The 27,435-nt window shown below is 38.2% G+C and overlaps 1 protein-coding gene across 1 annotated transcript in view; it reads left to right on the forward strand.

Moving 5' to 3' along the window:
• Positions 1–27,435, forward strand: part of LOC130918675 (voltage-dependent R-type calcium channel subunit alpha-1E) — a 312,447-nt gene that overhangs the window by 5,772 nt on the left and 279,240 nt on the right. The window contains exon 2 of the mRNA XM_057840588.1: positions 18,087–18,587. Within this exon, the coding sequence (XP_057696571.1) occupies positions 18,091–18,587 (497 nt within the window). The 5' untranslated portion in view covers positions 18,087–18,090. The remainder of the gene's footprint in view (positions 1–18,086; positions 18,588–27,435) is intronic.

Raw genomic sequence — 27,435 nt, forward strand, 5'->3', positions numbered from 1 at the left:
TTAATCAACTCTGAGAAAAATTTAAAAATCTGGCTCTGGAAATAAGATGCGTATACATCCCTACCAAATTTCATTCTGATACATCCATGAGAACAAGAACAAAGTGAGCGGGAACTTGAGAGCTCTCTCTGGGCGGTCTAAAAAAATTACAGAAGTTTCAAAGCAAAACAATACATTGGGAGAGAAAACACGACAGGACATGGTAGGTCAGTAGCTGCATTAGTGACCCCTCGTTTTTCGCGTTTAACTGGGACGGTGCCCCCCGTGATCAATGTTTCAAGTCACGCGTTACTGTAATCTGATTACTTTCTTTCAGCAATGACCAATCTAACGCGTTCATTTTTCCAAGCCAGTAATCTGATTAAAATTAGTTTCCTTTGTGCCTGTACGTTACTGTTTTGTTGTTGCCTCATATTGTATGTAGAATGAAGAATACTGTTGTCATGTACGAAGAGCATTTGATCAGAAAATATTGCTCTCGAGTTGGGGAGTGACATCACATCTCACGTTTTCTCATCGGGGAAAAAAAGACGCGACACGTGTATTACCAAGCGAGCGCTGTCTGCCACGGCGGTGAACAACATAGTCTCGCTGCCTCGTCAAATTGCTAACAGTGAAAGGCAGGAGATATACCACAAACAGTTGCATTTGCTCACTGGAAATACAGCCATTACTTCACATTTCTGTTGAGTAAAGATGACAAAAATATCTCCGTGAGTTGCAAACTTGGCGCTGGCTCAGAAAGACTGTCAACCGCTAAAAACTCCACATCCGATTCAAAGAACCCTTGGAATTACAGCACAACGCAACAAAACTCGAAACAAATCCTACAGGTGACGAGACAGCCAGCACTTCTACAGTTTGTAACCAGCCTTTATGTTCATTTTATAGTTATAGAGTTTGTAAGCATAGGCGGAGTTTTACTTTAGTGGGACTGGGGGCAAAACATGTTGATGACTCAGACACAAAAGTCAAAAGTTTGGACACACCTCATCATTTTTTTGTTTTATATATTTTCACTACTATTGTAAATTTTCACTGAAGACATCAAAACTATGAACAAACATGTGGAATAGCAAAAAGGAGTGAAATAACTGAAAACAGGTTTTATATTCTACATTCTTGAAAGTATCCACCTTTGAGGTGTCTCCAATGTTTTGGCCTATACTGTATATACATACACATCTAGACACTTTGTGTTCAATCTGCTGTTTAAGCTTTAAGCTCAGATCAAATTTGATCTGAGCTCAGATCAAATTTGATCTGAGCTTATTATGGTGATATTATGCAGAAATGTGAGAAATTCCAAAAGGTTCACTTTATTAGGTACACCCGTCCAACTGCTCGTTAACACTTAATTTCTAATCAGCCAATCACATGGCGGCAACTTAGTACATTTAGGCATGTAGACATGGTTTAAAACAATCTCCTGCAGTTCAAACTGAGCATCAATATGGGGAACAAAGGTGATTTGAGTAACTTTGAACGTGGCATGGTTGTTGGTGCTAGAAGGGCTGGTCTGAGTATTTCAGAAACTGCTGATCTACTGGGATTTTCACGCACAACCATCTCTAGGGTTTACAGAGAATGGTACGAAAAATAAAAAAATATCCAGTGAGCGGCAGTTCTGTGGGCGGAAATGCCTTGTTGATGCCAGAGGTCAGAGGAGAATGGCCAGACTGGTTCGAGCTGCTGGAAAGGCAACACAGACTCAAATAACCACCCGTTACAACCAAGGCAGGCAGAAGAGCATCTCTGAATGCACAGTACGTCGAACTTTGAGGCAGATGGGCTACAGCAGCAGAAGACCACGCCGGGTGCCACTCCTTTCAGCTAAGAACAGGAAACTGAGGCTACAGTTTGCACAAGCTCATTGAAATTGGACAAAGAAGATTGGAAAAACGTTGCCTGGTCTGATGAGTCTCGATTTCTGCTGCGACATTCGGATGGTAGGGTTAGAATTTGGCGTCAACAACATGAAACCATTGATCCATCCTGCCTTGTATCAACGGTTCAGGCTGGTGGTGGTGGTGTAATGGTGTGGGAAATATTTTCTTGGCACTCTTTGGGCCCCTTGGTACCAATTGAGCATCGTTGGAACGCCACAATCTACCTGAGTATTGTTGCTGACCATGTCCATCCCTTTATGACCACAATGTACCCAACTTCTGATGGCTACATTCAGCAGGATAATGCGCCATGTCATAAAGCTGGAATAATCTCAGACTGGTTTCTTGAACATGACAATGACTTCACTGTACTCAAATGGCCTAAACAGTCACCAGATCTCAATCCAATAGAGCATCTTTGGGATGTGGTGGAACGGGAAATTCGCATCATGGATGTGCAGCTGATAAATCTGCACCAACTGTGTGATGCCATCATGTCAATATGGACCAAACTCTGTGAGGAATGCTTCCAGCACCTTGTTGAATCTATGCCACGAAGAATTGAGGCAGTTCTGATATGTATATATATATATATGTGTATATATATATATATATATATAAATATATATAAAAAAATATTCACTCGCATATTTTAAACTTTTAAACAAATTACGTCACAATGAAAAAATTGGCGTCTGTAAAAAAGTCACAGATATCTACCTCATAACTATCGCTTAATTGTATTTTTTGTTAGTCGCATTTTCCCCAATATGTTAGATGATAAATAATCGATCCAAACAAAGAAAAATGGAAAAATAATGTTTAAAAGGGTAACTATACGAAAAAGAAAATCTCAACCACTCTTTGTTGTCTGCGATTTCTGCATCGCGGCCCTTGTTATATCACCATGTTTCACCCATAAAATCGCCCAAAAATCCAGCTGTGGGCATTCACAACAGTGTCTTGACACTCAGTGATACAGGCTTCATGGAGTTTTTTGATCGAAGCAAGGCAAGTACACGATAATATCTCGTTAAAGTCATGGCGTGTGTAATTCTGCTCTCGCGTGCTCTCGTCTCCAGATAGGGTTTTGCTGCTTGAAAGACTTTTTTTTTTTTTTTTAAATGCCCTCCTTTTCAAAATTTTTCCTCCCCCAGAAAATTGAGATTTTAAGCTTTCCAATGATGTATCTCACATGGACACTTTTGAAATTTGGCCAAATTGGGGGTCTCAGAGCGGAACTTTAAGTCACGTGAGTGTTTTCCGCCATATATATTTCAAATGGAATTTTGCCCAGATCTGTCCAGTTGTCAAATTTGCTTCGTCTTCACCATGGTCTCCAGTGATTTTGGGTTTGTACCGGTGTGATGCTTTTATTAGTAGTGCTGATCATTAGCAATGCGATGTGTCCCTGGTGTTACATAATGACTCCATTTCTGGGAAGGTCAGCGCCACAGTAGGGTTTCTTTGAGAAATGTCTTTTCATCATATGTGGGAAACACCCAAAAGAAAACCACGACCATCGGCTACGACATGGAAACCATTTAGCGCCATCGTTAGCAATGTTACGCAACTGGAGCAATTGCAGTTTATCACTATGAAATGAAATTGAAGGAAGATTTAGTACGTTGGGTTATACAGACAATTAAAGAGCAAGAGCAAGTTTCATTATTTGTGAACAAATGACTCCACTGTCAGTTGATATTTTACTTAAGACTAAATATTGCTGGTGTGCCTGACAAATAATAAAACTGTCAATGAATTATTCACTTCCAAAATAAGCTGCACTGAATGTTCACCATCAAAGATCTGTTATTCAGGCTTCAAATAAATTGATCCGTCATATCTGAAGCAGTTCAGTGTTTATAATGTAATGGGCAATGGTGATATGAAACTTTAATAAGCCCCAGCAGCAGTTGGTTGTTAATGGAACATGAAGAAAATGGAAGCTACCACAAAGAATTGTAAGGCAAAAGTATTGAAACTAGGGCTGTCAAACGATTAAAATTTTTAATAGAGTTAATTACAGCTTAAAAATTTATTTATCGTAATTAATCGCAATTAATCGCAATTCAAACCATCTATAAAATATGCCATATTTTTCTGTAAATTTTATATATATATTCTGTAAAATAAATTGTTGGAATGGAAAGATAAGACACAAGATGGATATATACATTCAACATACGGTACATAAGGGCTGTAGTGAGCATTTCACTCTACTGTCATTTAAATCTGTCTATGCTGTCCTCACTCCGAAGCGTCTACTTTTTCCAAAGCTAGACAGCTAGTGAACGACGCCTTAATAATCAGACTTCTTCCTTTTTCATCTGATTTATTAATAAAATGGCCTCAAACCATTGTCCTCTTTAGACCGTCGTAAAACTACAAAAAAAAAAAAAAGTGCACAAGCATTGTATTAGCAACAACGTTAGCTTAGCACGCTATACAGGTTCACTAAACATAAACAAAAAGCGTCTCATACAAAAAATATAACATTTCGCTTACTAACATAATATGTACATTCTTTACAACAACCATACTTACGGACAAATCTTGTCCAAGGATCATGTAAGCACAACATTACAACGTAGGCGTCAGCCCGAGATGTCGTGCAGCCATATTGAACTGGCAAGAAAACAATAAAACAATGTCGCAAAGCGACCACAAGAGTTCGCTGTTAGACAGCACAAAAAGCCTTGCTGTAAAACTTACCAAAAGGCAGAATACTGTCTGAGCGGGACATGTGCATTAATTGCGTCAAATATTTTAACGTGATTAATTAAAAAAATTAATTACCGCGCGTTAACGCGATAATTTTGACAGCCCTAATTGAAACACATCTCTTGATATGTTCAGTTTTCAATCAGAGGTTAATCTTCATCTTGAAAAGATAGTTTGGATCTGTTTTCACTGATGTGTGTTGTTTATTGACATGAGATCAAAATGGAGTTTAACATGACTCTGTTCACTGCCATTTACAATTCACAATGCAGAGAGTTAGAGAGCACAAAGTCTTAGGAGTAGTAATTGATGATTTATTCACATGGAAGGCACATGGAAGCCATCTGAAAAATAAGCTAGCTAGAAGCATTTCTATTCTCTTTAGAGCCCAAAATGTGCTAGATGAGAAGGCTCCCCAAACACTCTACAGTGCATTGATCTTGCTGTATCTTACCTATTGTGCCGAAATTTGGGGAAACACATACAAAGCCCACCTTCATCCTCTGATGATCCTTCAAAAGAAAGCGATTAGGATTATCCACAAAGCACCATATAGAGCACACACTAATGAGCTTTACATCATATCTAAGTTTTTAAAATTCTATGATTTGATACTTTTCAAAACTGTCCAGATGATGTACAAGGCCCATTCAAATTGTCTTCCGCACAACATACAAATTCGCTTCCAAGTGAGGGAATTGAATTATGATTTGAGAGAGAACAATGTGTTTAACTACAGCCATGTGAGAACCACCTTAAAATCATTTTCGATTCCTAACATAGGGGCCTGCCTCTGGAATGCTCTTGACCCCGCACTGACCAACATGGAGTCCTTAGCAGCCTTTAAAAGAGCATATAAGGACATTATTCTAAGTCGCTACCGAGATTGACCTCCAGCATGGAAAAAACAACTGCACGAGAGTCAAATTAGGGCGTTCTGCCAGACACACAGACACCACATAGTGTTCCCATAAAAACAACAACAACAATTTCAGAGACTAAAGATAAGGTAGTCATAACATGCCCTAACAATAGGATCTGTCGCAAAGACAGAACATTCCATCTGCTAACATACGCGAATGCTGTCGAGTCTTGATTAAATCTGTAACAATTTTTGTATAATGGAACTGCTTAACTGGTCACTAAGTACTTTGGACAGGATTTTCTCAACAATGCGACCTACATCGAGCCAGCGCCCATGTCAACAAATTAGACAAACTCTACCCTAGTCAATGAACATACAGATGACTGACAGCTTGACCCAAGTCTAATCAATGACTGTTGGAAAGATAATTCATGTGTAAAAAAAAAAAAAAAAAAAAAAAATACTGTACTTGTACCACAATGTGAAATGCCTACTCTATCATGCAATGATGTGCGTCCTTTGGCTTAATGTGGACGGGATTTAGTCAGCCCTTGTCTTTTCTTTGGGTTTCTTCGGGTTAATCTTATCACAATGCTATCCTGTAACTGTTTATGATACCGATGATGATGACAATAAAGAATTTCCAAATGTAACCCTTAGATGCATAAGTGGGTCAAAAATGACCCGGTGAGGTTGTTTTCTTGAAATATCTACGGAATGAAAAATTGTTATCAATTCATATTCCAGGTATTCCTCAAAAACATCTTTTTGATATAATGCCATTCAAATTTTTGATGAACTTTTAATACATTTGAAGAAATTGTCATTTTTGTATTACTACCCTAAGCTTCCACAAGTGCATCAAAAATGACCCACATGCATTTTCTATGGAATCCAACGGGAATCTTTCATTCTTATCAACTTTGGCTGTCAGGAATAAATTTACCGTGGACCACACAGACTAGTCATGTAAAAAGTGACATCCTTTAAGAAGATTATTTTACACAGCGATAGCTGATACGTGTACTGTACTGTAAGTATTATGTCCATATAGTATTTTGTGTGTGTGTGTCTTTCATGACTCTTTATTATTATATCCTAAATTAACCTACTTCATAACTAGCTAGCTAACTAAGGCTAGGTTCATATCGCAGGTCCTAATACACAATTCCGATTTTTTCTCATATCTGTTTTTTTGGCGTACCCTTTCAGACTGCCTTTGTCCATCACACATGCGCTGTAATTCGCAGTCCGAGATGCGCTGAGCAAACTGGCCCGCATGCGCAGGAGCATTGGAGCAGAGAGAAAACCGAGCATTATCAGGCTTATTCTCAACCCATTTTATTTTTTTATGACTGTTGTCAAGCCCGCTCCTTCCCCAAAAGCCACGTTCAAGCTAGGTGCTAACGCTAATGCACACCAACGCTACCGTAGCACGCTGTCTCTCTCGCTCTTTGCTGATGTTAATTGCTGCATGAATTCCAATTTGGGGGACTTGACAGTTCGGACCACAGCCATTGTGGCCCGGATGGGATTTTGACCACGTACGAAAGTGACCTGGATCGAATTTGAAAATGGTCCACTATTATGTGACTTTTCCCATTCAGTCTAGTCGGAAAAACACGGAAAAATCGGATTTGTGCTAGATTTACAGCTTAAATGGTCCCACAGATGTTGGATGATGGAGAGGCAGTGACAGGGTTGGACTCAAGTGTCCGAAATTTCTGATGATGAGGACCCAGACTATTGTCCTGGTGGCAGTGGCAGTTGTCCACCTGGAAATCCAACTGAACAGGATCAATCTGACTCATAAGATTCCACTTATGTGTCCTCTGAAGAAGAAAGTGTCCAAATCATGGCCAACAGAATGAGTTGGTAGGGCTCTTACTAGAGAGAATTACCTCCCACCCAGGGCAGAACACAGAGCCACGATATCCTCAGAAATCGGTCAGTGCCTCCACAAGGGCTTAGCACCACTGTCTCACCAAAAAGATGCATGGGAACTCTTCATCACTGATGATAAAATACAAGGAAGGATGAAGTCTATTGCTGTTCTGGATTATTATTATTATTTTTTCTCAGATAAATGTTAATTGTGTGGCCCTAAATATCATACTAATTAATATACAAGTGATTATTCTTCACCAAAATGGCATAAAAACACATTGGTTTTAAAATGGGTCATTTTTGACCCACTTATGGAAGAGTGTAGGGTCCAGTAACTTGTGCATCTAAGGGGTTAAAGTGACTTTAAATGTGTTGCACGTCTTACGTCTATTGCCATCAAAGGCAGCCAATAAGTTAGATGAGCTTATATTAACTTCTAATGACTTAAATATGACAATTGTTTTTGCAGTAGATGAAACAAGTTGGGTTGCTTTTTAAGTTAACGGGATGTGATGTGTAATGAGGCTCTTGTGTTGACTGTTGTTGGACAGCAGGTGCATAGAGGTGCCTCGCCTGTCAGAGAATCTTCATCACTTTATATTAGCTACCATGCAGACACCTGGCTACACAGCAAAGAGCATACGAAACAATTAGTTCTGGTCACATTGTCAATTTGACAGCACCTTGAGCCTTTTTGAATTTTTTTTTTGTCGTTGTTGGTGTAATTGCATGCAGAACACTCGGTAAACAATAATAATCAGCAGTCAGACCCCTAAAAAGCTAATTGGAATTCTTCCAAACCAATGTCAACTAGAGACAGAATTTTGTTCAGAAGATGAGTAACCACAATGGAGTCAGCGGCAACCAGGGATGTTTTTCTGTACAACTAATGGACTGTTGAAATCAGATAAAGACTGACTACATTTGAGTGAAATGGATGTTGATGTTATTTATAAGATTTTATTCTTGCCCAAGGTTGTATTCAAAAGTCAAGTCTTGATGTTAAATTGGTCAAATTACCATACTGTCGGATAAAGTACAGCATTACAAACACCCTCTCTTATGATCCAGTGCAGTTCTGCACTATCACAACCTCTCTCCATCCATTTTGTGTTGCACATATCCTCATTAGGGTTGTAGGTGAGCCGGAGTGCATCACATCTGGCGAGAGGCAGGGTACATGCTGGACTGACTCTCCTGTAAATCACAGACCACATAATGACAATCATCCATTCACACTTGACTATGAGGCATGCCAACCACAATGCCACAATTGCCAATGAGCAATTTGGGGGCTAAATCTCACATAATGCTGTGGATGAGGATTTTGTAGGAATCTGTACATCTGTTATTTAAAATTCCACACTAGGCATGTGCCGGAATGAGATTATGACAGTATGATAACCTTTGGCCAAAAATTTCCCGATATCACGGTATTGCAATTACAGCTCTTAAATGTGTTACTTTGAGATATCTGGGTTAAAAAAATAAATAGATAAATAACTTTTTTTCCATTGAACATGATTTCCCCCCCCCCCAAAAACATTAGCAAATTGGAACATAAGTATGTTGTTAAATTGAAAAAAAAAAAATTCTAAATAAAATCAGAATACCATAATTTTCAGACTTTAAGGCGCACCGGACTATAAGCCGCCACTCACGAAATTTGACACGAAAACAGCATTTGTTGATAGATAAGCCGCACTAGACTATAAGCCGCAGCTGTCCTCACTCTATTATATGATGTTTACACCAAAAGATATTAACCGGTAACACTTCAATTGACAGCGGCATCATAAGACTGTCATAAGACTAAACAACCCACCATGAAGGTTTGAACCAGTTGGCTGCAGATCTTCATTTTAGGGCTGTCAAAATTAACGTGTTAACGGGCGGTAATTAATTTTTTAAATGAATCACGTTAAAATATTTGACGCAATTAACGCACATGCCCCGCTCAAACAGAATAAAATGACAGCACAGTGTCATGCACACTTGTTACTTGTGTTTTTTGTCTCCCTCTGCTGGTGCTTTGGTGCGACTGATTTTATGGGTTTAAGCACCATGAGCATCGTGTAATTATTGATATAAACAATGGCAAGCTACTAGTTTATTTTTCGGGTGAAAATTTTACAAATTTTATTAAAACGAAAACATTAAGAGGGGTTTTAATATAACATTTCTATAACTTGTACTAACATTTTTCTTTTAAGAACTACAAGTCTTTCTATCCATGGATCGCTTTAACAGAATGTTAATGTTAATGCCATCTTGTTGATTTATTGTTATGATTAACAAATACACTACTTATGTAGAGTATGTTGAATGTATATATCCGTCTTGTGTCTTATCTTTCCATTCCAACAATAATTTATGGAAAAATATGGCATATTTCAAAGATGGTTTTATTTGCGATTAATTCCGATTAATTAATTTTTAAGCTGTGATTAACTCGATTAAAAATTTTAATCGTTTGACTGCCCTACTTCATTTGTTACGGTCCGCGACAGCGGAATGCAAGACTGAACCCAAGAGCAGACAACAATAGAGGGGAAGCGTGCAAGGGTTTATTAATACAAACAGAGTAAGCACGAAATCGCGAAAAAAGGGGGAATAACAAAAGGGTCCGTGACAAGAGGTCAACGGGTATCGAATAACACTGAACTACACGGTGGGCAGAGCACCAATAAGATAACAAAAAAAACACACTCAATACCTGCACAAGGTAGAGGAATCGCAGAACAAAAAACAGTTGACGAATAAGCTAGCAAATAGTACAAATGGGCCAAGAAGGTACGCGTGTCGAATGGCGATCAGCAAGAAAAATATCTCGGCACCCGTGCTTTGGTTGCCTGCATTTAAGTACGCAGCTGATGAGCATCGGAAGCACCTGCATCCAGAGAAACACCGCCCACACTCTAAAATGAGATATTTGACAAGGAGCTAAATGTGACATCATTGCTTCAAGAAGCTTCATTTGGCCATCACTGCTCTCTTGGTGGACACAGTCAACCTCTGCTGCCACCTGCTGTCAACACTGTTGTCATCCAAAATGCCTCCTAGCATGCATTGCAGTGCTACAGATGTAAATAACAATCAAAATTCATGTTCTGTTCAAAATATTTCTTCAGTTACTTTTCCGTTTCCGTCTTAATTAATTGCTAACTACGATATTTGGTGACACTTTATTTGACAGTGGCGCCATAGAATTGGCATAAGACCGTCATAATTATAACATGATACTGCCATGAGCATTTATGAATGCTTATGACAAATGTCACTTTGCGTCATCCGGCAAATGATCTCATATATACTATTTGACAGTGGCGTCATACGTATATAACGCCACTGTCAAATAAATCAACAAATAAGCCGCACCAGACTAGAGTCCGAAAATTACGGTAAACGCAGTCCTTTAGGTGAGCCTAAACCCACAGTCACAGCTCAACATTAATACCAACAGAACAAAGACAATTAAATTATTTTCCATAAAAAGCACGTCTGTATGACTTGTATCATGTTTACATTATACACACATTCTCTTTCTCAACACAGACAGTTATCAGAGAGAAAAAACACCACGTTTTACCAACGTTAGACACACTTAACACGCTGAGCTAACTCTCGTAGCTGCTGGGAAACGTTCATGACAGTGTTTACTAACCTTAAATTTTGCATAAATGCGAAATCATATTGAAGGTAGGGCTGTCAAACGGTTAAAATTTTTATTCGAGTTAATCACAGCTTAAAGAGGAGTTAATCGTAATTAATCGCAATTAAAAACATCTCTAAAATATGCCATATTTTTCTGTAAATTATTGTTGGAATGGAAAGATAAGACACAAAACAGACATAAACATTCAACATACTGTACATAAGTACTGTATTTGTTTATTATAACAATAAATCCTCAAGATGGCATTGACATTATTAAAATTTATTTGTATTTTGCATAGCTATTTGATTGGGGATGCCAGTTCTCTTTGCATTGAGCGCTTTTCTTTTTGTGAACATTATTTTTTTGAAGGGTAGGAATATTATTTTTGTTGTGCTTTCACTAAATGATACTGTAGCTACTTAACTGTTTGGCCCAAATGCATGATGGGAAGTTGGGCAACCATGACTGTCAGTGGTGGCTGCAAATGTATACACTATGTTCTGCGTTGTGTTCAATTAGGCGTGTTAAGAAAAAGAACGTCTCCTGCTCAGCCCAAATGCATGATGGGAAGTTGGGCAACCATGACTGTCAGTAGTGGCTGCAAATGGTATATAATATGCTCTGTGTTGTGTTCAACTAAGCGTGTTAAGAAAAAGATTGTCTCTGCCCAAATGCATGATGGGTAATTGGGCAACTATGACTGCTTGTGGTGGCTGCTTAAGCCAATTAAAGGTGCAGTCCAATGAACACCTGTGTCCACTCGCACTTCTCTGCCTTTTCGGTCTCAATTTGTAATTGTAAACTGTTTGAGGCAACGCATGAAAGGGGGCATTCCGTCCATGCGCTAATTGCGTCAAATATTTTAACGAGATTAATTTGAAAAATTAATTTCCCCCCCTTTACGCGATAAATTTGACAGCCCTAATTGGAAGCATTGCCTCCTCGGCAGCCACCCTCCGCAAACATGTTTTACATGTCAGCTGGCCCTCCTCCTCTAAGCCGTGTCCGTCTGTAACTTTTCTGTAGCCGAAGTATTCCCATACAAGCGATTTAGTTTTCTTCGATGGGGAAAAAGTTCAGGAGTTCACCTCCTCCAGCCATCGTGTAGCACAGCTGACTCACTGACACTGAGCAACAACCGATGGGGGAGGGTTGAGATTTGCAGCTGCAAGCGATGGATTTCGCCATACATTTTTGGGACATAAAAAGTAGTGACGGTATGACTGAAAATTTTAGAGATTTTGAAACCTTGACGTTTTCATACCATGGAATACCTTGAAACCGATAATCGGCATATATCTATTCAACACCGAATAGTATAGTGTTCTACACTCTAAAAAATGATTCATGAGGCTAGTTGGTATGACTTGAAAACATGAGCTTTTTCAACATAAAAATGACTTTTTTTTACTATTCATTGTTTTATTAAGTTGGTAACTTCTTTTATGGAATTAATCAAAATTAAATATTAAGAAAGACGTATTAACTTAAAAGTATATTGTTTTTTAATAAGCTTTTCTGCAGGAGTTACTTTTCAATCACCCTATATTGTTTGTACATTTGCAAACATTTTGTTGTACACTTGTTTTGCACTGTGTGTTGTTGTGCCATATCTGTGTATCAAAGTACTGGAAGTACACGTTTCGTTTATACCTGCACCTGAAGTGAACTGTTGACAATGTTTAGGATGTTTATATTGGTTTTGCTCTGCACTTTTATTTTGTCCATTCTTTTGAGTTTTGAAATATATATATTTTTCCAAATAAAACTGGAGTTGCCATGTCCAATTTATTTTAGAAAAACAAGTTGCTCTTAGGCGGCACGGTGGCTGAGTGGTTAGCACGTCCGCCTCACAGTTCTGAGATTTCCTCCCACATCCCAAAAACATGCATGGTAGGCTGATTGAGCACTCTAAATTGTTCGTAGGTATGAGTGTGCCTGAATGGTTGTATGTCTCCTTGTGCCCTGCGATTGGCTGGCAACCAGTTCAGGGTGTCCCCTGCCTACAGCCCATAGTTAGCTGAGATAGGCTCCAGCACCTCTGTGACCCTCGTGAGGAAAAAGCGGCATGGAAAATGAATGAGTTGCTCTTACTCAATAAATTTAAGTACCATTTTGCGTCAACTTTTGAGTTGAGAAATTAAAATGAAGGAGTTTTAGCAACCTAAATGAAGTAGTTTTATTTCTTATTAATGCTAAAACTTGGACTTAAAAATTGAGTTGGTTCTACACAATAAAGCTTGTGGAGGACAATAAATAATGATGGTTCAACTATACTAATTGAGTTAGTCCAGTTAGAAAATTTATAAGGGAAGTACTTAATCATTGCTTAGTTGAATTTACTTAAAAAATTAAATGCAAATTGTTACAACAATTTTTTTAAGTAGAGCCAGTGGATTTTTTTTTAGAGTGTAGCTGGCTTACTAGCACTCACTTGAAGAACTTTGTTCCTTTGCTGTTTAGTCAGTATCAGTGCCTTGGTCAACTCAAATGCTTCTATTGTTTGTGCAAAAAGAAGGAAACAAAAGCTAAATGCACATAGTCAGCAAAGTGATGCATTACTGGAAGTAGTTCGGGTCTTAGTGAGATCAAATGTTCTCAAATACAACATCCTGAAATGTCAGCTGATTGTGTTGGCACCACTGTCCAATAAGTTTGAAAATGCAATTTACAAAATGACTTCAAAAGATCAATGTCTGAGACAAATCTTTCCTCCCCGGAAAAAAAGCTCTGCATTGTTATGCACATTATGTTTTTCTCCACTCATGTCTGCTTACATTCGCTACATTGACCTGCAAACACAGGCATCAATTTTTGCAGCAACATGGTCCTTATCTGCCATGAGAGAGCAAGAAATTGAAAGCGTAAGAAGCAATGGACTTCATCAGTCAGAAACTACGGCAGCAGATTGTGTGGCTGAAATAGCAAAACATGGGTTTCACAGATTGATTTATGATACTATTGATTTAAAGGCTGAGCAAGCCATTCCCAACCGAAGGGGCTGTGATGGCAGCTACAAAGGTGTCGCAATCACTGTAGATACTAAAAGTTAGTGTTGCCATGGTGACTAGCAACTGCAGTTCAACCCGCCTGATTAAGATCCGCGGATGAGTCTCCAGTGTTTATGGTGGTTGCTAAACCTTTTTCCATTTTGAATGTACGTTTTTTGAATTGACTTCATAAAACCTTGAATTGAAACCTGGAATTCATAACTCTCAACTCTCATTTGAAGATTAAAAAGATGCTAAAACCTGAAGATGCATGACAATTTGCGTTGAAAATGCTCAGAATGTAATTTCCTGGTCATTTTCTCGCTCCTCTCATTATTATGCAGCTGACTGGAGCTAATTTATATAATCTTTGACTGGCCGTCGGTGGAGAAGGTGTGTCTGTCGTAAGCTCGTAGGCGTTGGCAATGAGTGCGGCAACTTACATGTTACAGAGACGCGAACTACAATCTACTGAAAAAGCGGCACAAATATCAGCTCATGAGAACGTTAACATGATTTTTGAAATTTTCATCAAAACTTGAAAATTCAAGTGAAATGGGTCGGCTTGAAATGTCAAGTTTTGTCAACTTTTTTTCCCCCGTTGTAGTCATACTAGTACCACACTTTGAGAATCACTGTATTACAGTAATTGTTACAAGAGTGACGGTGACACTTTACAATAAGGGTCCCTTAATTAACATTATTTAATGCATTATAGACAATAACTAATGTTTAAGTAACAATACAATAATTAATATAATTGCTTATCTAACATTTATTAATAAATTAATTAACATGAGTTAAAACATTAGTTAATGCATTAGGTAAAAATGCATTAGTTAATGCATAACCAGACAGTAACTAATGGTTTGGTAAAATTAAAAATAATATAGGCCTATATAGGGTTAGGTTTAGGGTTAGGGTTTGTTAACTTAAGCATTTATAATTTCTTAGTTAAGGGACACATGTACTACACTTTACAATAAGGTTCCAAAAACATTCAGTAATGGTTAATTAAGGTTAAGTAATACTTATGAGGTACGTTCACGTGAAATAATGCCATACTAAAGGTTAGGTTAGCAGCAACCAAGGACTCACAGAGCAATGTTTCTCATTTTGAAATAAGATAATCACTTACTAGTACCGGTATACATTAATAACTATTTATTAATGCACTAATGTATATATGAATTACTGTTAAGTAATTTATTATATATATTATATATTATAACCTAACCTTAAGTATGGTATTATTTCACATGAATGTACCTCATAAGTATTACTTATTACTTAACCTTAATCAACCATAATTGAATGTTTTTTTTCTAAACCTAAACCCTTATAGTAAAGTGTAGCACATGTGTCCCTTAACTAAGAAATTATAAATGCTTAAGTGGCCCCCCCCCCAACCTTTATTAACCATTACTGAATGCTTTTTGGACCCTTATTGTAAAGTGTAGTACATGTGTCCCTTAACTAAGAAATTATAATTGCTTAAGTTAACAAACCCTAAACCCTAACCCTATATAGGCCTATATATATTTTTAATTTTACCAAACTATTAGTTACTGTCTGGTTATGCATTAACTAATGCATTAACTAATGTCAATTAATAAATTACTAAATGTTAAATAAGATGTTAAATAAGGGATTATCGGAATTATTGTAATGTTACATAAACATTAGTAATTGTCTTAAAATGCATTAACTAATGATTTAACTTAATGCATTAACTCATGTTAATTAATATATTAATAAATGTTAAATAAGGGATTAAATGAATTATTGTCATGTTACTTAAAGACCAAATGTGAAGTAATTTCATAAAATGCCAAATAGGGTCACAATTAAAGTAATTAAACATTGTCCAACAAATAAAGCATTAAAAAAATTATTTATATGTTGTATATTTGACAAAATAATCGCGTTTCCGAAGTTCGAGCCTGAACGGGGATGAACCCGGAAGTGATACGTCACACTGAGAAGAGCGATGGCAGATAGATCGAGCGCAAGTGAGGAGATCCAATATTTGGAAGAGTTGGAGGAAGAGGAGGAGGTTGGAATTTTATGTTGGACCGTACATGTATTAGCCAGACGCTAATCAGGATGCAAACAATGTGCCCAAACTACCTGACATGGAATGGAGACAAGAACATTCGAGATTACAAGATTGGTAAGATATAGGCTGTTATTATTTTTATGATTTGAAGCATGTCAGGTAAATAAACCACCTACTATTGCCTGGGATAAAAGAAGAGTTTTGACGAATCCCTGATCATGTTGTGGAATGAACAGTAGAAACTAGCGACGTTAGCTTTTATTTACCTGATATGTTTCGGCGAACACTTCCGCCTTCGGACCCGCTGACGAAGGCGGAAGTGTTCGCTGAAACATGTCAGGTAAATAACCACCTACAATTGCCTGGGATAAAAGAAGAGTTATGACGAATTCCCGATCATGTTGTGGAATGAACAGTAGAAGCTAGCGACGTTAGCTTTTATTTACCTGATATGTTTCGGCGAACACTTCCGCCATCGGACCCTCTGACGAAGGCGGAAGTGTTCGCCGAAACATGTCAGGTAAATAACCACCTGCTATTGCCTGGGATTAAAAAAAAAAAAAAAGTTTTGACCAATTTATAAGTGTAGGTAAAATGAACTCAATACAACTATGATCGGGGACTGCCACGAGTTAGCTGTTCATTCCACAACACGATCGGGGTTTTGCCTCGAGTTACCTTTCGGCTAACGTAGCTACCTTGTACTGTTCATTCCACAACAGTTGGCAGCTCTGCTTCGACAAAGTCATCAGTCATCTATCCAAAAATCACACTTACTTTTTTGCAAATCCTTGATCATAAGCAGACCGGTTGAGGAAGCAGGCATCTTTGAAGTGTTTGTAGCAGAGAACACTACCCGATGATGGCGTGAAATTCATTCGCTTCGTGCTAACAAAAGATGTCCATTTATGTACCCTGCTATCCTTTGGCCACTCATACAACTTTTCTTTGGATTGAGAACAATACATCGCCACACAACGCCGTGGCATCTTACCGAGAAGCCATGCAACAATACTGTTCTATGGCGCACTTCCCTCGCAGTTCTCTGTGTGACGTAATTTCCGAAGATTGTCGAAGAAAAGCATTTTCGTTGTCGGGGCGTTGCTATGGGTTAAACATAGAATCTGGAAGGGTTGCGTTAAAAAAAATAACGAAAATATGCTTATAATTGTTTAGACATTGATATTATTCAAAAACATGGTTGGCCAACCTTACTTCACATTTGGTCTTTAAACATGAGTTATTGTCCAAAAATGCATTAACTAATGTTAATTAAGGGATGTCACGTCTCGGAAGTTTGTTAATGTTTTGTGTTAATTCATGTCAATTCTTTTATTTTGGTAGTGGCGTGCCTCCTAGAGTTAACTTTACTTCCTGCCCTTGCCAATCAGGCTGATTGCGTCCACCTGTGACCCTCTGTTTAAATAGCCTGCTTCTAACCTTTCCCAGTGTCAGTTTGTCTGCTATCCTGCCACGTCCTACGCCACGTCCTTGTGTAAGCCCCTTTGTGAGAACGTTTCAAGTTTTTGAACTAATGCCTTTTTTGTTTCCAAGTGAAATCTACTCAGTTGATTGATGTCCAGCTGTTGCTGTGAATTTTTGTTATTAATGTCCAGCCGATGCTGTGAATTTTTGTTAACTTCCTTTTTTGAACTTTATGAACTGGAAAATAAATCTTTGTTTGGATTGAACTGTCGAGCATTTGGGTCCTTTAGTGCATCCTTGTCAAGGGACCCTTATTGTAAAGTGTTACCAGAGTTACAAATTTACAAACGAGAAAAGATAATATTCTAATGTTAATAACAAAGGACAGTGTGTTTGGTGACAACAGAAACTTAATGAATTCAGTGATTCCCACACTCATTGTACCGTTAGTCTTCTTCTCATTATTCGTCACCCTTAGTTCTTCTTTTAAAAACAACATTGCCAACGGTTAAAACCACTTAAATGACTTTGCAGTTATCTCAGTTATTTCCTTGTTTGCTGTCTTACTGTTTTTTCCTTGTTCTTTCAGCAATATGACAGGGGACCACAATACATTGGGCCTACCCAGACTGACAAGAGGTCCACATTGTCGTGAGGATGCTTTGGGTCTGGCCCTGGAGCCCATGTGTGGGAACAGCACCCCCAGACACCACGTCCTCCACACATCCCATGCGGATGCTGAAAGTTGGCAAAAGCATCGAACCGGACTGGTTGGGGCTTCTGGCCCTTGTTCTGGCTCCCCTTCGCTCCTTGAGCCCCACAGTCTGTCCAGCAGCCACGACACACTCTACCTCTCGCACGTGCCGGGTCATAGCCCGCCTGCGCACCAAAACAGAACCGGCCTCACACTGGATGTGACCTCATCGTTTGATATTGGTGGTAGCATGCTAGTCATTGATGGGGATTTACCCATCAGCCCCAATGTGATCAATAGACGTCGTGGGGGCCTGATCGAGCAGAAGGACATAGTGAAAGCCCACCAGGCGCATAAGATCCACAGCACACCACAAGCGCGTCGCAAAGAGTGGGAGTAAGTATGAAACATATTGTGTACATCCTTTATTAAGCTATTTTTCAGTTTTCCCCACTAAATTGTGTTTCATCCAATAAGTGTCAGTACTAGTTTGAAGGCCAAACTGTGCGGACCCAGACCCCCTTTTATGCCCCTTGAGTTTTTAAAGTGTGTGGAGGGCGGAGTTGGGTAGTAATGCGTTACATTTGCTCAGTTACATTTCTTTGAGCACTTTTTGAGAAAAATGTACTTAGAGTAGTTTTACCGCACAATAGTTTTTACCTTTACCTGATTAGATTTGTGAAGAACAAACACTACTCTTACTCCGCTACTTTGGGCTACAATGAAGTCATTACGTTTTTCCTCCTTATTATTATTATTTACTTAATTTTTTTCCAGAGATGCCAACAGTGGCTGTCTCAGTTTCACCATTGAGACGTCGCAACAATAACCACATGAGTCTATTATACCAATCAGAGGTTACAATTTTTTTTTTCCACTATCGGGCACTCATGTTCTTTAGACAGGGGATGTTTCATAGCATTGTTCTGGTCTGAATTTGATGATTTTTTTGGGGTCAATTTTTGACCTTATATGGTCATGTAATAGGTTATCGTACATTATAGTAATAACAGTTCATATAGATGAAGTTGTGCTGAGAAAAAAATATACCTTTAAAAAAAAAAAAAAAAAACATACATTGTAAGCAGTTACTCACAATGTTAGTCATGACTTCAGTATTTTCGACGAATATATTCTTACTTGTACTTGAGTAAATTTTTGATTGACTACTTTTACTTGAGTAATATTATTTACAAGTAACACTATTCTTACTTGTGTAAAATTTCTGGCTACTCTACCCACTTCTGGTGGAGGTTAAAAATGTTGTCAAAATGGGTCATTCCAGAATTTGTGGACGTTTTGGCTTCATAATTCTTGAAAAGTAAACCTTAATTTGTCTGGGTTTCTATTACATAATCATCAGTAATAGGTCATAAACTGTCAAAGTGGAGTTTAGCTCAGTGTACAAATGATCCCTATATACACTGCTGGCCAAAAGTATTGGCACCCATGCAATTCTGTCAGATAATGCTCAATTTTTCCCAGAAAATGATTGCAATTACAAATGGTTCGGTAGTAATATCTTCTTTTATTTTGCTTGGAAAAAAATAGATTATTATCATTTCACACAAAACTCCAAAAATTGGCCGGACAAAAGTATTGGCACCCTTTGAAAAATCATGTGATGCTTCTCGAATTTGTATAATTAACAGCACCTGTTACTTACTTGTGGCACATAACAGGTGGTGGCAATAACTAAATCACAGTTGCAGCCAGTTAAAATGGATTAAAGTTGACCCAACCTTTGTCCTGTGTCCTTGTGTGTACCACATTGAGCATGGAGAAAAGAAATAAGACCAAAGAACTGTCTGAGGACTTGAGAAGCAAAATTGTGAGGAAGCATGGGCAATCTCAAGGCTACAAGTCCATCTTCAAAGACCTGAATGTTCCTGTGTCTACCATGCGCAGTGTCATCAATAAGTGTAAAGCCCATGGCACTGTGGCTAACCTCCCTAGATGTGGACCGAAAAGAAAATTGACGAGAGATTTCAATGAAAGATTGTGCGGATGGTGGATAAAGAACCTCAATTAACATCCAAACAAGTTCAAGCTGTACTGCAGTCCGAGGCTACAACAGTGTCAACCCGTACTATCCGTTGGCGTCTGAATGAAAAAGGACTCTTTGGTAGGATACCCAGGATGACCCCACTTCTGACCCAGAAACATACAAAAGCCAGGCTGGAGTTTGCCAAAACTTACCTGAGAAAGCTAAATACGTTCCGAAAGAATGTTCTCTGGTCAGGTGAGACGAAAGTAGAGATTTTTGGGAAAAAGGTATCAACATAGTTTACAGGAAAAAAAAAAAAGAGGCCTTCAAAGAAAAGAACATGCGCCCCAAAATTAAACATGGCATAGGTTCCCTGATTTTTTGGGGTTGCTTTGCTCCCTCATGCACTGGACTGCTTGACCATGTGCATGGCGTTATGAAGTCTGAAGACTACTAGCAAATTTTGCAGCATAATATAGGCCCCAGTGTGAGAAAGCTGGGTCTCCTCAGAGGTCATGGGTCTTCCAGCAGGACAATGACCCAAAACACACTAGCACTAGGAAATGGTTTGAGAGAAAGCACTGGAGACTTCTAAAGTGACCAGCAATGAGTCCATACCCGAATCCCATAGAACACCTGTGGAGAGATCTGAAAATGGCAGTTTGGAGAAGCCACCCTTCAAATCTGAGACCTGGAGCAGTTTGCCAAAGAAGAATGGTCTAAAATTCCAGCAGAGCATTGTAAGAAACTCATTGATGGATACTGGAAGCGGTTGTTCGCAGTTATTTTGTCTAAAGGTTGTGCTACCAAGTATTAGGCTGGGGACACACGGAGGACACAGGACGGAGGTTGAGTCAACTTTAATCCATTTGAACTGGCTGCAAGTGTGATTATAGTTATTGCCACCACATGTTATGTGCCACACGTAAGTAACAGATGATGTTATTTACACAAATTAGAGAAGCTTCACATGATTTCTCAAATTGTGCCAATACTTTTGTCCGGCCCATTTTAATATTTTTTTTTCATTTTCTTTTGCGTTTTTTCATTGCAAGCAGAGTAAATGAAGATATTACTACCAAAGCATTTGTAATTGCAATCATTTTCTGAGAGAAATGGAGCATTATCTGACAGAATTGCAGGGGTGCCAATACTTTTGATCAGCAGTGTAGTGCCATACAAATTCACCAATTGTGGGTGAGTCTATAAAGTATTCAGAAAGTTTCACTGTATAACCCAGACATTGTAAAGCTGCATGTGCACTGTCGACCATTTCATTAAGAGTGCAAATTCTAATAAGAGCTAGTACTTGTTTTGCACGCCCTAAAGTGGAAGTTATATTTTCAACCACACGCCTTGATTATTTGAGCTGGACTGAGGACGCATTTGTAAGTTCATGTGCTTACTTGCTTGCTTCATGTATGATTTTATGCTTTTGTGGTGAAATGTGTGGTTAATTCATATTATTTTTACAACTAAATGCAGTTTCCAGTGAATGGTTTATGAGCAAACCGTAATCTTTGTATAATTTGGTTTTAGCTAGAACAATGTTAGATCTGTCATGGATTCATGCTTTAATAGACTTCAGATGTCATTAAAATTACATTTTGAAGTATTATCGTCAAAATTAGAAAGGAACTCATAGATAAATATATTATATTCCGATTATACCACATTGGGTTCATCAATCATTGACTAGATTTTTAAAAACACAGTAGCATTAAAAAGTCATTTTAGAGTCTAGTCAGATGTGATTACAACTTGTACACCTCAGATAGTTTGCCATTTAGATTCATGCATCACTGACAACTGGAAATGAAATGGAGAAAGAATGCGATACCGAACATAATTTTATGACACTAATTGAGACAACTTCCTCCTTATTAGTCTTTGGCAGCAGTGATACCATTTAGTATTTTGCTTTCTACCCGTGTACATTCTTAAATTTCTGACCTTTGGCATTGGTAATGACGATATTTGAATTTTTACAGGTAAGTACTGTTTAGAAAATTCTGCATATTCATGGTGAATTTTTTCCCCAAATTTCTTTTTTGGGAGGGGAGGGATAGTATGTTGAAGTAAGTTCAGACAAAACTAATCTCTTGTTGCTGAATATTAAATATGTTTTTGCTGGTCAATTAGGAGTACCAGCATATTGGAGATATGCACAACTCTATACTTAAAAGGACAGACAACACGAAGTATAAACGATCTTCTATTGGACTGCAACTAACGATTATATCTTTATAGTCGATTAATCGGGTGATTAATTAAACTATTAATCGGACAATGATCACATTTTTCAATTACCTTCACAGTTTCACTTGAAATCGTAAGTCATGAAAAACAAAAATGGATGACAATTTCCATCAGAATTTTTTTTTTTTTTTTTTTTTTAACAGCATCCTGACTTAGCTGTAGTCTACAACTGTACTGTTTTAAGTACATAAAACTTAATTTAATAGGGCTGTCAAACGATTAAAACTTTAATCTGGTTAATCACAGCTTGAAAATTAAATTAATCGTAATTCAAACCATCTATGAAATATGCCATATTTTTCTGTAAATTATTGTTGGAATGGAAAGACACAAGACGGATATATACATTCAACATACTGTACATAAGTACTGTATTTGTTTATTATAACAAAAAATCAACAAGATGGCATTAACATTATTAACATTCTGTTAAAGCGATCCATGGATAGAAAGACTTGTAGTTCTTAAAAGATAAATGTTAGCACAAGTTATAGAAATTTTATATTAAAACCCCTCTTAATGTTTTCATTTTAATAAAGTTTGTAAAATTTTCAATCAAAAAATAAACTAGTAGCTCGCCATTGTTGGTCAATAATAATTATGGTGCTGAAACCTATAAAATCAGTCACACCCAAGCTCCAGCAGAGGGAGGCAAAACACCAAAAAACACAAGTAACAAGTGGAAATGACACTTTGCTATCATTTTAATTTGTTTGAGCGGGGCATGTGCGTTAAATGCGTCAAATATTTTAACGTGATTAATTAAAAAATATTGACGCCCGTTAACACGATAATTTTGGCAGCCCTAGTTTTTAATAAAGGTTCTGAGTTTAAAACAGAAAAATCATTTCTCAGTACACAAAACAGACAAAAGCCCTTGTTCATTGAAATACAGGTGCAACAATTTATTGATTAAACGACAACTAATCGATTAGCAAATTATTCGACAACTATTTTGATAACCAATTAATCGTTTAGGACCTTCACCCTAGACTAGTCTAAATTCTTTAATTTATAACATACAAATAACTTCTCGGTTGTACATAAATATGATCAGATTTCTTCATTGTATTTTTGTTAAGACAAAGTAGGACATGAACAAAAATCTGCTTTTACTTTGGAAAACAACAATTCACATTTTTGCCAATTTTCATACACCTTACTGTTTAAACTAGCTTCTAAATAACGCTGCAACAACTAATCAGTTGAAATAGATTAATAAATTACATGCCAACATATTTGATCATTGATACAGTTGTAGACTACGGTTACGTCAGGAAGCTGAAATAAAATATTAGTTTTGAAGGAAATAGTCATCTATTTTGTTTTCATTGTTAATTCCAACATTCCTAAAACAACTTTTAAAAGTGCGTATGACACCAAAAAGCATGTTTATTTCATATTTCACACGGTGTTTTATGCTCCTGAATGCAATGGACCGCTTGGATGTGTGTGGAAGCGATCGTTTTATATATTCAATATTTTAATCCCGCGCCATGAAAATGAGTGACTTCCGGCTTCAGTCTCGGTTTAGGACAAATGCGAATGTGATGTCACCCAGGTCGGCATCTCACAATACGGCATTGCTTTATAGCATGCAGATGGACTGCAGATTCAGCTGATTTTGCGGATTAATTTGTTTATTTTTCGCATCACGTCAGCCAAACGGCTGCAGAAAATTGTTGCTGCACCAGGGAGAGGCGGGTGAGCTTTTTGGTTTTCGAAAGGTTCCCGTTCACCGCGGATATTGGCTAAAACAAGCCCTACTACTGTGGGACCATTGGACTTACGAGGAAGTGAGTAAACGTCATATTTTGTATTATGTCAAATACTGGGATCATGGCACACGTTTTAATACGGAGGTGGCTTGCATTTTGTCGCTGATTTTCCAAAATACCACTCAGCCGACGACTGGCGGCTTCTTTGCACCCCCCCCTCTATACTCTGCTTATTATCCTGCCCGGTGTTCTGTCAAATTTTTTATCCCATCAGAAATTGCAACATTGTGTTAAAAATGCCCATGAATACAGCGATTACAAAGTAAACACTACAAACTTTCTTTAAATAAAGGACTATTTACTTACGTTTGGTCATGGACTGACATGTAGAGAAGTTCTCCTCAGACATATCCTGCCATGTTAGCCTGAAAACAACTGCAAATCGCTCTTTGTTTATGTCTTCGCCGTGTAGTAAAGCATTATTTTACGCCATATTCGTGGTGAGCATGTGGCAGCTATGCGCTCCTCCGACGTCGGACTGTTTTTCCTGCAGTACTCTCCAGCTGCTTCCCCGGCGAGCTCTCCTGTCCGTAGCAGGTCAACGAGCTGTAACTTGCTCTCTGCCGGGCAGTTTGCCAATCGGCAAGGCCAATCGACAACCCCGCCGCCGTGTGACATGATCCAAGCTAGTTTTTTGTGATTTTTCTCCTAGAAAAGCGAAAATAAGACTGAGACGTCACTCAGTTCGGGTTAGCATGTCAGCATGTTGCCTCTTAGTTTGTTTACATTCTCCGAAGCCGGGGCAGGGAAATGACAAAAGCCTGACTAACTACGGTGGCGTAAAATATCGTTTGGGTGGTACAACAGTAAAGGTGAAGTCGACAGTTTTGACCATTATGGAGTAGTTTTGCCATGACGTACTGAATGAATGCATTTTTATTATTTCATATTCCATTTAGCACAAGACTGTTATTTGTCATGACCATACCATTTATTTAAGTAATTGGGGAAAAATACTTTTATAAAAAGAATATCCTGTAAATATATTGGAGTAGAGAGAGAGTGAAACAATGACATTTTGCGGCTCTCTTCGTCGCATTTTTCTCGTTCTGAATAATTCCCCCTAAGTGGGCTGAATTGTAAATCAGATGAAACCATTACCCTGCCGACGTCATCCACCTGTTGGGGACGCTAGAGCCGTATAATGGTTGGCGTGGCTAAACGGCGGATTAAAAGACTAATTTCTCATCATCCGTGCTTTGCCAAATTGTTGTATATAGTCAAATCGTCTCAAAATATGATTCTATTCACATAATAATGCTATTTAAGACTTTTTTTTTTTTTTTTAATCCTGTCGTACGCACTTTAAGGTAAACTGCGAAGGTAATTGAAAAAAGTGACATTCATCTGATTAATGGTTTAATTAATTGTTCGATTAATCAATTGTGAAAATAATCGTAAGTTGCAGCCCTAATTTATATTTAAAAAAGTGCTGCTGATTGACATTTTTTTCATGTGGGCAAAGCGCTGATATAAATCTGATATAAATTGTCCCAATGATTCAATTATTTTCTTTAAACAAACTAAAAAACAAAACTGAAAAAGTAGGACAATAACTCAAGTGCTAATATGCTCTTCCAAAACACAATACAAACGGACACATAAGACACTACTTGCATATTCGCTAACTACCTTAGTGCTCCGTGCTAAGAAGTAACGTCTCATCAACAAAGAAGACAAATACAACTGACTTCATTTACTCACCTCTGACGGAGGCACACTGGCTCTAACAACACAAAAGACAATCTAACTCTCGACACTTTGTAATTTCATTTCATTTGTATGCTGATGACTGTCAGATCTATTTTCCATTGGCGCAGAATGGCACTTTCTGTCAACTTATTGAATGCCTCAACGATATAAAGTCGTGGCTCTCATGTAATTTTTTAAGTTTGAATGACAGTAAGTCTGAAGTCATGGTGTTCAAACCGAGTAGCCAGGCCTCCCTGAATGTTGACCTCGGTTCATTGTCTCCGTTTCTTAAGAATTATGTCAAAAATCTAGGGGTCCAATTTGATGCTGATTTTAAATTTGAGAAGCAGATTTCTTGTGTTGTTCGGGACTGTTTATATCAGCTTCGCCAGATTGCTAAGGTGAAATCTATTGTTTCACGCTCTGATATGGAAAAATTGATTCATGCTTTTGTCACAACTCGGCTGGATTACGGTAATTCTTTGTATGCAGGTGTCGGTCAGGCGGCACTGGCCCGTCTGCAACTTGTACAAAACTCTGCTGCTCGACTCCTAACTAGAACCCGCAGGCGTGAACATATCACCCCAATTTTAGCATCTCTTCACTGGCTCCCGGTACATTACCGAATACATTTTAAGATATTATTATTTGTTTTTAAATGTTTGAATAATCTTGCGCCGCCATATTTGTCAGAACTGCTTCAGCCTTACAGTCCAACCAGAACCCTCAGATCAGCTGACCACCTGCTTCTAGTAGTCCCAAGATCAAGGCTGAAGCTTAGGGGTGACCGTGCATTTGCGGTGATGGCGCCCAGGCTGTGGAACCAATTACCACTTACTATTAGACAGGCCCCCTCACTTACGGATTTTAAATCACGTCTTAAAACATTTTATTTTTCGTCAGCTTTTAATGTGCAATGACAGTTTATGACCTCGTCTTTTATTTTTTATTTTATGTGTTTGTTTTATCTTTCAAAGTTGACTTATTTTGCTGTGTTTTGCTATGTAAAGCACTTTGGTCTCCTTGGCGGATTTTTAAATGTGCTATACAAATAAAGTTGATTGATTGATAATATTATTGATACAGCAACAGTTGCAGCAGTGAACTCTCTCTTTCTTGCTCTTATGACTGACGCGTGCGCAGCAACTTCATACTACACCAGTACTTCTCAAATAGTGGGGCGCGCCCTGGCGCAGAGCGATGTCAGGGGTGGCGCATGTGACCTCGGGGAACATGCTTTTTTTTTTTTTTTTTTTTTTGCCGTACTTGAATAAAATGTGTTTGAGCATTTTTCATCGAAAAAGTGCCGAATATTGCAAACAATCGTCCCGCTTTGTCAGTGTTATATCAGTAAACCAGTGAGCACTGTTAGCATGCGCAGTGCACAATAACCGCACACCAAGGGCGTAGGTTTGGTCTCAACATTGGTAGGGACGCTATAACAGCATAACCTGCATGTTTTTTTGGGGGGGGGGGGGTGGCGGGCGTTTAAAAAAATGTGCATCGGCTGCAAATAAAAATATTTTTT

Source organism: Corythoichthys intestinalis, chromosome 7 (genome assembly GCF_030265065.1).
Source record: "Corythoichthys intestinalis isolate RoL2023-P3 chromosome 7, ASM3026506v1, whole genome shotgun sequence".
NCBI lineage: Eukaryota > Metazoa > Chordata > Actinopteri > Syngnathiformes > Syngnathidae > Corythoichthys > Corythoichthys intestinalis.